Source organism: Impatiens glandulifera, chromosome 5 (genome assembly GCF_907164915.1).
Source record: "Impatiens glandulifera chromosome 5, dImpGla2.1, whole genome shotgun sequence".
NCBI lineage: Eukaryota > Viridiplantae > Streptophyta > Magnoliopsida > Ericales > Balsaminaceae > Impatiens > Impatiens glandulifera.
In genome coordinates this window covers 33,792,142-33,804,429 of record NC_061866.1, presented here as the reverse complement: position 1 = coordinate 33,804,429, position 12,288 = coordinate 33,792,142, and the positions used below count along the sequence as shown (strand labels likewise).

The window sequence follows — 12,288 nt, the reverse complement described above, 5'->3', positions numbered from 1 at the left end:
CGAACATGGCCATGTACAAGACCAATTGGTCATGAACATGGCCATGTACAAGACCAATTGGTCATGAACATGACCATGTACAAGACCAATTGGTCATGAACATGGCCATGTACAAGACCAATTGGTCTCATACATGGCCATGTACAAGGCCAATTGGTCCAGTACATGGACATGTACAAGACCAATTGGTCTAGTACATGAACATGTACACGACCAATTGGTATTGAACATGGCCATGTACAAGACTAATTGGTTCCGAACATGGCCATGTACAAGAATAATTGGTCCTGAACATGATCATGTACAAGATCAATTGGTCTCAAACATAACCATATATAAGACTAATTGGTCTAATACATGGCCATGTACAAGACCAATTGGTCCAAAACATTGCTATGTACAAGACCAATTGGTCAAGAACATGACCATGTACAAGACTAATTGGTCCAGTACATGACCATGTACAAGACCAATTGGTCCAAAACATGGCTATGTACAAGACCAATTGGTCCAGAACATGACCATGTACAAGACCAATTGGTCTCAAACATGGTCATGTACAAGACTAATTTATATCTATATTAAACTATATTTTTTTTACATTAAAACATTAACGTTGAATGTTATCCCCACAAGTATTATATTACAACATACAACATTTTCATACAATTACTAATTTTGTTGAATGTTGTCCCCACGAGTATTATCTTCTGGATATGTTTGAGAGGACAAAAGTTATGCGAAAGAATATTGAGTCGAGACTAGATCATTCCATTGTTATTGTTGTGTTGAATCCTTTACTATTGTTGTTGTTGTCTCATTTTCCTTATTTCGACCCCTTTTGTTCATAACTCTTTCGATTATAGATTGTTTACGTTTGGTTAATTGTCGACCTCTAGCTCTCACTCTCACGGGAGAGTGAAACAATTGTGATGGTGCATAAGGTGTTGGTGCAGAAAGTGTATGTAAAGAAGGTGTATGTGTAGAAGGTGTTGGTGCATAAGGTGTATGTGTAGAAGTTGTTGGTGTAGAAGCGGATGTTGTTGAATATGCAATGAACTTTTCCTTCACTACCTTGACCACTTTAGCCAAAAAAAGAAGTTTTATGATCAGATTGAGCTGCAATATGTTGGATCTCTTGCACCATTGGAGTAAGATAGTTATACCGCTTTCTTTCAATGTCACCCATATTAGAATTATAAATATTATTGATATTTTGATAACCTCTTTTCAAATCTTTACGCTAGTGGTCGAAGATATAATTACCCGACACCATATTCACCTTCATTCTTCTCAAAACCGCCAAAATATGTCCACACATAAGTCCTTTGTACTCAAACATTTTCTATTGACAGTTTACAGAAACCCCCGTCTGGTTGAAGCTTACCTTTACAAAAATATCTCTCAAATGTTCTCCATCATGACCTTATATGGTCTAGTTGTTGTCCGGTCGTCTTCAAGTATGGAGGTGTTACAAAACATTAACCCTTTCACCTCATTCTGGAACAACTTAAAAATATTGTTTGTATATACACTCGGATATTGATTTTCCAATGAATACCCACTCACAATTGGAATAGTAGAATTATAAGAATGAAAATCCATTTTTTTCCTTCTCTATGTTCCTCTTAAGGGCCCTGTCATATTTCTCTACAAATTATTTTAGGGATGTTTTAGAATGAACAAAATCATAAAAAAAAAATCATTCATAGATTCACTTTTTTGAGATGTTGAGATGCATGTCCATAAGTAGCATTTAACATACATAGGAATCCATTTTGTACGTTCTACGTGCAAGGACTTCAACCAATTATTGTCTTGCAACTAAAACTCATCTATCATTTTCAGCCAACTATATATATCTTCACAATACTGGATTGTGATTGAGTTGTAAACAAAGTTCTTGAATGTCTTTTTTATACTTTTATAATGAGCATGTGCAAACAATTTGGTGGGAGTTTTTTCATTATATGCCAAAGACAAAATCGATGATGGGTGTTCGGAAATAAATTTTCAATTGCAATGCAATTGATCGACATTGGTCAGTGATTATTGCCTTTAGAGCACATCCGTTAATACATGTCAACCATGCTTTGAAAAGCTAGATAAACAACTCTGAAACCTCACTGAATAGTAAGCCACATCCTAACAAAATTAATTGTCCATGATGATTAACACCAACAAAAGGAACAAATGATATATCATAGCGGTTTGTCAAATATGTTGTGTCAAATATGATGACATCCGAGAAGTACTTGTATGCAGCCCTTCATCTTCCATCAGCCTAAAAGACATTCTTTATCTGATTTTCCTCGTTCACATCATATACATACAAAATTTAAACATCTACTTTGTATTTGGTAGAAATACTGATATAGCGCTTCAACATCACCATTTCCTAACCTCAACCGCTTAGCTTTTGAAATATAGTTTTTGTAGCTTCTTTCATTAAAAGTCATATTATCATATTCACCAGCTTCAACTACAAGTGATTGATATGTTTTTGACAAAGTAATTTCAGCTTCGTCGTTTAAATCCAATTTTTTCTTCGCACTTGGATCTAAAACCTTGTGAGATCTAAGATGTCTAGACTTTCCAGGACTCAAGATATGGTTATGGTCATGGATGACACTAGTTATTTCAACGACACCTTCATTCTAAACTTCAATATTTATCTTAGCCATAAAGTTCATCTTGGTGGAAGGTCTGCATTGTAAAATGTTTTTTCCATTTGTAGAACATGCACAACTTTTGGAACAAGCGATGGAGAACCACTTTTGTTTGTCATTTGGACCGTTCCTTGCTCTTAACTTAGAAATGCCAAAACCCTTTGATTGGGCATATGCGTTGTAAAATTTGCGAAGCTCCTTTTCAGAAGGAAAAGTCATTCAAATACTGGGGATTTAAACATCGTGTATTTCAACTTCGGGATCCATGGAGCTAAAGAATAAGAGACAAACTGTATTAATAAAAAGAATAATGACCAATCCATGTTGGAATCCAAAATGGTCCCTAATATGGCCATGTTTGGGACCAATTGGTCCTGTACATGGGCATGTTCGGGACCAATTGGTCTTGTACATGGCCATATTCGGGATGTTTGAGACCAATTAGTCCTGTACATGGTCATGTCCTGAAAACATACCAATATTACCAAACATACCAATATTACCAATATTTCACCTCAATTTATCAGACATTACACTTTAGTTTTAAAAATAATATTGAATTTTAGACATTACACTTCACCTTAAAAGAACATTTCAGTTTATACATTAAAGTTTAAGTTAAAAATAACATTACAGTTTAGTTCGGTGGTCGTCTTCTTCGCGGCCGTCTTGTTCGTGGTAATCCTCTTCTACGCAGTGAACTTCACGACGGTCTTCTTCTCGGTGGTTCTCTTCGCGGTAGTCGTCTTCTAGGTTGTCGTCATCTGCTTCAAAATGGATTTCTCATTGATTGAGAAATCTAAAGATGTACTTTTGAGCTCTTTTCAATATAAGAAGACTATGATTTGATCAAAACTGTAAAAGAGTGCGCCCTTTTAATTTTTTTCACTCTCATTCATCCACTGTAGTTTTTTTTTTTCCACAGTGGCAGCCAAAGTGAGATCGCTGGCCCCAGCATAGCATGTCTCTCCTTATATATCCTTCCTCATAAATAAAGATATATGAACATGAGAACAAATATAATTACTAAGAGGCATGAGACATGAGTTGAGATGGTCTTGAAACACCACAAAATATTAATAAGCTAATAAAAATGTTATAATTATATTCATTTATTAGTTACACTAATATTAAAAATAAAATAAAAAGTTATTTTTTTAATTTTACAAAAATATTTTAAAATTTTTATTACAAAATAACTAAAACATAATATTATGGATTCAATTTATGCATCATTGAAAATATTATGGATCAATTTATTATTTTAGCCTGTACTTCTAATTTACAAAATCAAAATTAGTCTTTTGCCCTCTCTCTCTCTCTCTCACACACACACACACACACTCCCGTCGGCTCACCGGAAAGCAAATGGGAAAGACGCCGGTCAAGTACTCAGTGGTACTATTTCTCTTGTTTCTAGAATTGAATCTAACTATGCTCATTTCAAGATTGTCTATAATCGATGAACTTGAACTATTATCATTCAGATTGACGCCTTCACTGAATCGCCGTTCAAGGGAAATCCGGCAGCCGTTTGTCTTCTTCAGGAAGAGAGAGATGACGAATGGTTACAATCTGTAGCGACTGAGTTTAACATTTCCGAAACATGTTACCTAATTCTGATACCTTCTACCAATTCAGACTTAACTCCTCGTTTCCGTCTCAGATGGTTCACTCCCGTTGCGGAGGTTCGTTCTTCTTCTTCATTCCTCAATTAAAATTACTTCTTGCCAGAATCTGATCTGATTAGGTTTGAAATCATTTCAGATTACTGATTCTAGTTTTCAGATTCTTCTGTTTGGATGATCAATATTGGATTCTGCTTACAGGTTAAACTCTGTGGTCATGCAACCCTAGCATCTGCGCATTTCCTCTTTACGTCTGGTTTAGTCGCCGAAGCTGATAAAATAGAATTTCTAACCCTTTCTGGAATTCTCACTGCTAAAAGACTTTATGAAGCTGAAAAAACAGATTCTATTAGATTGAAGAATGGTCAATCGTTGATTAATAACTTCTCAATTGAATTGGATTTTCCAGTAGTACCATTGGTTGAAGATGATCCTGCTGGAGAAGTTACAATTCGCAAAGCCATTAATGTTTCTTCCATAGTTGAAATAAAGAAGGCGACAGGAGATGACTTCTTAGTATGTATTCCTCTATAGATTTCTACTGTTAATCATCACCATTAACTATAGAAAGAGTTTAAGAAGTAAGTTAAAAGACGAAGAAACCATATGATATGATTCTCTGGATGCATTTGTGAAACTCATGGTTTGTACAATCTCCTTGCATAATCATCATCTCATTTTGTACAATGAGAATCATGATTTAGATTCTGTTTTTGGATCATGATAACTAAATGGTGATAACAAATAGGCCTAATATGACTCTCTTTGTTGTCTGAATATGTTTTTGTTGGTTATGGATGTGAGACTTTGTAGTGCATTTGTACAGGTTGTTCTTCCATCAGGGAAGGATGTATCAGACTTTGAGCCCCAATTTGATGAAATACAAAAATGTGATGGCAGAGGTTTGATTATAACTGGTCTTGCTCCCACTGGATCCGGTTTTGACTTCATTAGTCGATTCTTCGCCCCCAAGTTGGGGATAAATGAGGTCTGCTTCTTAATCCAATGTAATTATCCTTGTTGTGAAGTATATGGTTTAAAACCCTTCTCCAATGTAATTGTATGTAAAACTAAAATTTTATTTTTGTTTGAAGGATCCTGTTACTGGAAGTGTACATTGTGCATTAGCAGCTTATTGGTCCAAAAAACTTGGGAAATGTGATTTTGTTGCTTACCAAGTAAGTCATTTCATTCTTGATTGTCTTTTTTCTGGTATTGTTTTGTTTATTTCTTGTTGTTAACCTGATTTTAGGCATCACCTAGAGGAGGCATTATAAACCTGCATTTAGATGAGATAAACCAAAGGGTTTTGCTTAGGGGAAAAGCTGTTTCTGTAATGGAAGGCTCTATCCTTGTCTAATTTGGTAACATTCCTATCTATCTATCTATCTATTAGATATGCCCCTTTAAATTCAAGCTTTGATATAAAATTGCAATTTACTTTGTTCTGTAACATGTACTAGACATGCTCTATGAATATATTAATGTGCAATTGTGTTTGTTTATATCTTATGATTATACATTGAGAGGATTAGAATGAAAACCTTAAATAAAGGGGGAGATTTACATTTGTAATTATGTACTTCTATGTCCACTGACCTAGGTTCGAATTCATGAAAACATTAAACCACATTCAATTCTTCAAAAGACAAATCGAATACGAATTATGAATTTTCAAATTCGAATTGAATTATTATCGAATTCAAATCGAATTATTATAGAATTCGAATTAATTCTATAATTTTAATACTTAATTAAAAAATTTCTAAAATCTCTAATTTTTTTTTAGAATATTCTTGTAATGTTTTCAAACAAGTTCAAATCTTTTTGAAAAAATTAAAAAGTTTAGTTTTTGCTTGGTGTTTAATATTTTTTGAGAAAAATAAATAAATTAAAGATTGGGATGACAACTTAATATACCAAATTAATATACCAAATTAAGTTGCTTACTTATCCTTAGCTCTAAAGGAATCAAAGCGTGTTCTCTTACTTGTATGGAGTTAACTAACCTAGTCAGATGTATTTATGCTTTTACCGGTTGTGGCATCATCGAGATCGTATAGTTGGTTGGGATTTTCTCGAACCAATTCTTATTATCGTCTTTCCCAAGGCTCTCAAAATTGAGAGTTTACGTAGAATCGTTATCTAGCTGTAAACTCGTAAAATCTAAAATTTACATAAAATCGTAAGAGCTTAATTCGAAAAAATAATAGTTATATATTATTATTATTTATATATATAATTAAGTATTTTATACTCAACCAATTTTAAAAAATTATATATTTTAATATAAAATTAATTAAAAATTAATAATAAGTAATAACACTATAAAAAATTATACTTACAAAATTAATTATATTAATTAATTTATTTAAATAAATAATAACTTTAATTTTTAATTTTTAAATATAAATTTGTTTTTTTTAAACAAAATCTTATAGAATCGTAAAATCGAAATTATTTATAAACTCGTAAAATTTTATTATCGTAAATTTAAAATCGTAAAAGTTTACATATTTAAGAGTTTACTTAAAATCAGAATCGTTAGTCTAACGTGAAATCGTAAAATTATAAGATTTTAAGAGTTAACTCGAGATTTTGACAGTCTTGGTCTTTCCGCTTTAGTCTAATCGGCAACCAATGCTTGTGCCTTCAAATATTGCGGTGTCGTAGAATACCGGTGTTGGTCCAAAATGTTACTTCCCGCGCTAAATGATTGTTCCACGGCTACTCTTGAAACTGGACTAGCAAGCACCTCTTTTGCAAAAATTGCCAAAATTAAAATTGTTCTATATGTTTTTTCCAACATTCTAATATAAGAAAATTAGGAGGAATGATTAATGGAATATCAAATTGCGTGTTAAGTTATATATCTATTTCCGAATTATTTCTTTCTTGTGATTTTTTAATTTTTTCATTAACAATCTTTTTGTGAAACTTAATTTAGTACCTTGTGAAGGAAGAGAAAGAGTTGGATCATTAGATTAGATATAGAAACATTAGTCTTATCAATGTATTCACTCAATTACTTTAAAATACATTTTTTTACATTTTTAATAATTTGTTCTACATATTCTTCTATATCAAAATTAACTTAAATTATTTTTGACAAATTTGTGTAATAAGCTTATAATTTTTTTCTAAACCGTCAATTTTAATGTTGGGTAAAAAAGCGGTGGCAATTAAATTAAGTTAGGGAATATCTTTAAAATACTTTAACCATTTGCTAGCAATTTTTAAAATACATGTTGACAATGCAAAATCTTGATAGGCACTACATAGTGCCCTCCTATATATTACAACATTCTAAAAATAGTAAATGAGATGTATGATAGTAAACATCCGATAAAAGATATGTAACATTATTAAAACATTCTAAAACTTCATTTAGTTTTACAAGTTCCCAATGGTAAGGTTATAACATAATCATATTAGTTTGATCATTAGATGCAAGAAAATGACATAAAAGATCTTTGTATGGAAGAGCTTCTTTTAACTATTCAAAAGTCAATCCAACGATGCTGAATATCTTGTGGAAAGCGTTTGGGTTTCATGTTGTTTAATTTGTAAAACTTTTCCCTTCTTTTATCAATTTTGGACGAGCCTATAATAAAAGTGTTTGTTTAATTGGTTATAGTGTAGAGTCTAATACTTTAATTCCATGACATGTACATCTAATATGAATTTTTTTTTTCTTCTCCGAATCGTGTACAAAGAATTAGAAATTCTTTAACCATAGAACTTGAATTATTTAGAGAAATTGAAAATAACAATTATTTTATAACAATTATTTTCACTATGACTATCATGAAAGACCCTATATGAAATTATTATTATTATTTTTTTTTTATATTCCATTCATCATCAATCCAATGACATGTAACACCAAAATATGAATGTGTTTGCCAATGATCACTCCATATATCACAACATATAAAAACTTGACCATCAAAATTAAAGAAAAAATTTTGTAATTTTTCTATACCTTTTTTTTTATAAATCTTTTACCTATCGTGTTAATGTATTTCATGGAACTTTTTTTATACTAGGATTTAAAGCATTTTGACAATAAGTTGTAAAATTAAGTTTTTCACCAAAACTAAAAGATAAATGTTCGGTAACAACTAACTAAGCTAATTCCTCTGTTAGGATCGACACCAACAATAGCCGGGGGAGTTAGATTATTGTTGTGCTAAACTTGAATTTAAATTAGATTTTAATCATGTTAAAGATTAAGATCTGTTTCTATTCTTCACAAATCTTCGCAAACTTTTTAACGGAATCAAGTGCGGAAATGTTTTCTCGATTTGAAGCGTCAGATAAACGATTGAACGATGTGGAAAATAAATAACACACAGAGTTTTATGGATGTTCGGAGATAAAACTCATATGTCACGTCACACCTTCTTCTGTTTTCAGAAGGTTTTTCACTAGAAGGTTTTGATTTGAATAGAACACTACACAAACCCGGTCAGACACACATTGGCTACTTCTGAATTTCTAGCCAACACTCTACTGAACAAACAACCTCTATTCAACTTACAATACTGAAATTTCACACAGAAAGGACAATAAACAATTACTTAGCTTAACTTAATGAATCACACAGAAAGTAAACACACACAGTTTGGTAATTCAGAATTCGTGCAATTGTTTAAATAAGACCAAGAGGTTCGTCGTTGTACTCTACTTGCTATTTATACTGAAGTCGTAGCAACGGTCGAATCTTCTTCTTTGATACGTGTCAACTATCCATTGGATGTACGCCATGTGTACGGGAAGGTACATATGAATATATTCGTTGGATTGTGGCGTACCAGATTGTACTGTAGAATATTCGCTTGATCGTGGTGTACGGGACAGTACATAACGTGGACTAGTGGAATATTTGAGTACGTGGAACTTTGAGCAATTATAACGTGATAAGTTGTTTAGGCAGACGACTAATAACAGACGATGCTGATGAGCTGAGCAGATAGAAGGACGCTTCTTCAGACGACTACTGAAGCAAAGCGTCTTCTTGCGCTCCTTTAGACTAGAGCAACTGATAAGGTAAGACATTTGTTCGCGCACTTCATCAGACTGACCCGTCTGTAGAAGTTAAATGACATTTGCTCGCACACTTCTCCAGACTCACACGTCTGTAGAAGTTAGACGACGTCTTCTCACACACTTCTTCAGACTGACTCGTCTGTAGAAGTTAGACGGCATCTGCTCGCGCACTTCTTCAGACTGATCCGTCTATAGAAGTTTGACGACGTCTACTCGCGCACTTCTTTAGAATAACACGTGTGTAGAAGTTAGTCGACGTCTGCTCGCGCACCTCTTCAAACTAACACGTCTGTAGAAGTTGGACGACGTCTACTCGCGCACTTCATTAGACTGGCCCGTCTATAGAAGTTAGACGACGTTTGCTCGCGCACTTTTTCAGACTGACCCGTCTATAGAAGTTAGACGACGTATGATCGCGCACTTCTTCAGATTGACCCGTCTGTAGAAGTTAGACGACGTCTGCTCGCGCACTTCTTACACGTATGTAGAAGTTAAACGACGTCTTCTCGTGCACTCTTCAGACTAACATGTCTGTAGAAGTTAGACGACGTCTGCTCGTGCACTTCTTTATACTAACACGTTTATAGAAGTTAGACGACGTTCGCTTGCGCACTTCTTCAGACTAACACGTCTTTAGAAATTAGACGACGTCTGCTTGCGCATTTCTTCAGACTAACACGTCTATAAAAGTTGGACGACGTCTGCTCGCGCACTTCTTCAGACTAACACGTCTGTAGAAGTTGGACGTCTACATGTGCGTCTTGAGTTGTATCTACGCAAAAACAATTTACACAACTTATTTTTGTTCAGACCACATCATTAAAACTATGTTGTATTAATTTAAACTTATTCACCTATGTTTATTAAAACATTTTTCCTTAGTTAATTGTTTCTCTTTTAATTAATTTTCCCTTTTCTTTATTTAACTTTATCTAACATCCTCTATATTATTTTGTTCCGTGTAATGAAATAAAATACTAGGTGTAGATTGTGTAGTAGATAATTGAGTTTGTGATTTTTCCAAACCAACTTCGCGTGGGTGTTTTTTATTCAAATGAATATTATCAGTACCATATTCATTCCCGGTTTTGAATTCATATTGTTTACCACAATAATTACTTGTAATTATAAAGATACCTTTTATAATTAGGAAGGAGTCAAAAAAATAAAAAGAGGAAGGAGTCAAAAAAAATGAAGGAAAAGGAAAAAATGAGAAGGTCGAGGAAGGTAAAAAAAATATGAAAACTCATCACACGAAGGTGGCTAAGGCAATCTTTAAAAGACCACAAATCGTTCAATGAATGTTATATGCTATAATTGTCAAGTGTTAGGTCCCTCCTTGACAATTTCTCAATTAAGGACCCGTAGGGACAATGGAAAAAAATGTGTGCTTACTAGAAATAAGAATGAAAATTAAGTTTAAAAAATTACAAAAGAGGCACAAATACCAAATACCCGAGTCATCTCACTAGTGGACTAGCCAAAGGTGTCGCAATCTTTTGGTAGAAGGATGTAAATATTTCCTTTAATAGCTTCACACAATTTTTTTTGATAGTGTGATCCAATAGCCAACACTCTACTGAACAAACAACCTCTATTCAACTTACAATACTGAAATTTCACACAGAAAGGACAATAAACAATTACTTAGCTTAACTTAATGAATCACACAGAAAGTAAACACACACAGTTTGGTAATTCAGAATTCGTGCAATTGTTTAAATAAGACCAAGAGGTTCGTCGTTGTACTCTACTTGCTATTTATACTGAAGTCGTAGCAACGGTCGAATCTTCTTCTTTGATACGTGTCAACTATCCATTGGATGTACGCCATGTGTACGGGAAGGTACATATGAATATATTCGTTGGATTGTGGCGTACCAGATTGTACTGTAGAATATTCGCTTGATCGTGGTGTACGGGACAGTACATAACGTGGACTAGTGGAATATTTGAGTACGTGGAACTTTGAGCAATTATAACGTGATAAGTTGTTTAGGCAGACGACTAATAACAGACGATGCTGATGAGCTGAGCAGATAGAAGGACGCTTCTTCAGACGACTACTGAAGCAAAGCGTCTTCTTGCGCTCCTTTAGACTAGAGCAACTGATAAGGTAAGACATTTGTTCGCGCACTTCATCAGACTGACCCGTCTGTAGAAGTTAAATGACATTTGCTCGCACACTTCTCCAGACTCACACGTCTGTAGAAGTTAGACGACGTCTTCTCACACATTTCTTCAGACTGACTCGTCTGTAGAAGTTAGACGGCATCTGCTCGCGCACTTCTTCAGACTGATCCGTCTATAGAAATTTGACGACGTCTACTCGCGCACTTCTTTAGAATAACACGTGTGTAGAAGTTAGTCGACGTCTGCTCGCGCACTTCTTCAAACTAACACGTCTGTAGAAGTTGGACGACGTCTACTCGCGCACTTCATTAGACTGGCCCGTCTATAGAAGTTAGACGACGTTTGCTCGCGCACTTTTTCAGACTGACCCGTCTATAGAAGTTAGACGACGTATGATCGCGCACTTCTTCAGATTGACCCGTCTGTAGAAGTTAGACGACGTCTGCTCGCGCACTTCTTACACGTATGTAGAAGTTAAACGACGTCTTCTCGTGCACTCTTCAGACTAACATGTCTGTAGAAGTTAGACGACGTCTGCTCGTGCACTTCTTTATACTAACACGTTTATAGAAGTTAGACGACGTTCGCTTGCGCACTTCTTCAGACTAACACGTCTTTAGAAATTAGACGACGTCTGCTTGCGCATTTCTTCAGACTAACACGTCTATAAAAGTTGGACGACGTCTGCTCGCGCACTTCTTCAGACTAACACGTCTGTAGAAGTTGGACGTCTACATGTGCGTCTTGAGTTGTATCTACGCAAAAACAATTTACACAACTTATTTTTGTTCAGACCACATCATTAA

The 12,288-nt window shown here is 34.3% G+C and overlaps 1 protein-coding gene across 1 annotated transcript; it reads left to right on the top strand.

Moving 5' to 3' along the window:
* The first annotated feature begins 3,960 nt into the window (after window positions 1-3,960).
* LOC124938707 (uncharacterized isomerase BH0283-like) lies at window positions 3,961-5,802 on the top strand. Its single transcript, XM_047479202.1, has 6 exons — window positions 3,961-4,067; window positions 4,157-4,357; window positions 4,499-4,813; window positions 5,124-5,285; window positions 5,392-5,475; window positions 5,550-5,802. Exons 1-6 carry the CDS (start codon window positions 4,038-4,040, stop codon window positions 5,655-5,657), a joined length of 900 nt encoding a protein of 299 aa, XP_047335158.1. The 5' UTR covers window positions 3,961-4,037; the 3' UTR covers window positions 5,658-5,802.
* Window positions 5,803-12,288: the final 6,486 nt, after the last annotated feature.

Excerpts from the sequence above, each read along its gene's own strand:
- LOC124938707 (XM_047479202.1), top strand. The coding sequence starts at position 4,038 with ATGGGAAAGACGCCGGTCAAGTACTCAGTG. Across the intron at positions 4,814-5,123 it reads CGACAGGAGATGACTTCTTA|GTTGTTCTTCCATCAGGGAA; the intron begins GTATGTATTCCT and ends GCATTTGTACAG. Across the intron at positions 5,286-5,391 it reads CCAAGTTGGGGATAAATGAG|GATCCTGTTACTGGAAGTGT; the intron begins GTCTGCTTCTTA and ends TTTTGTTTGAAG.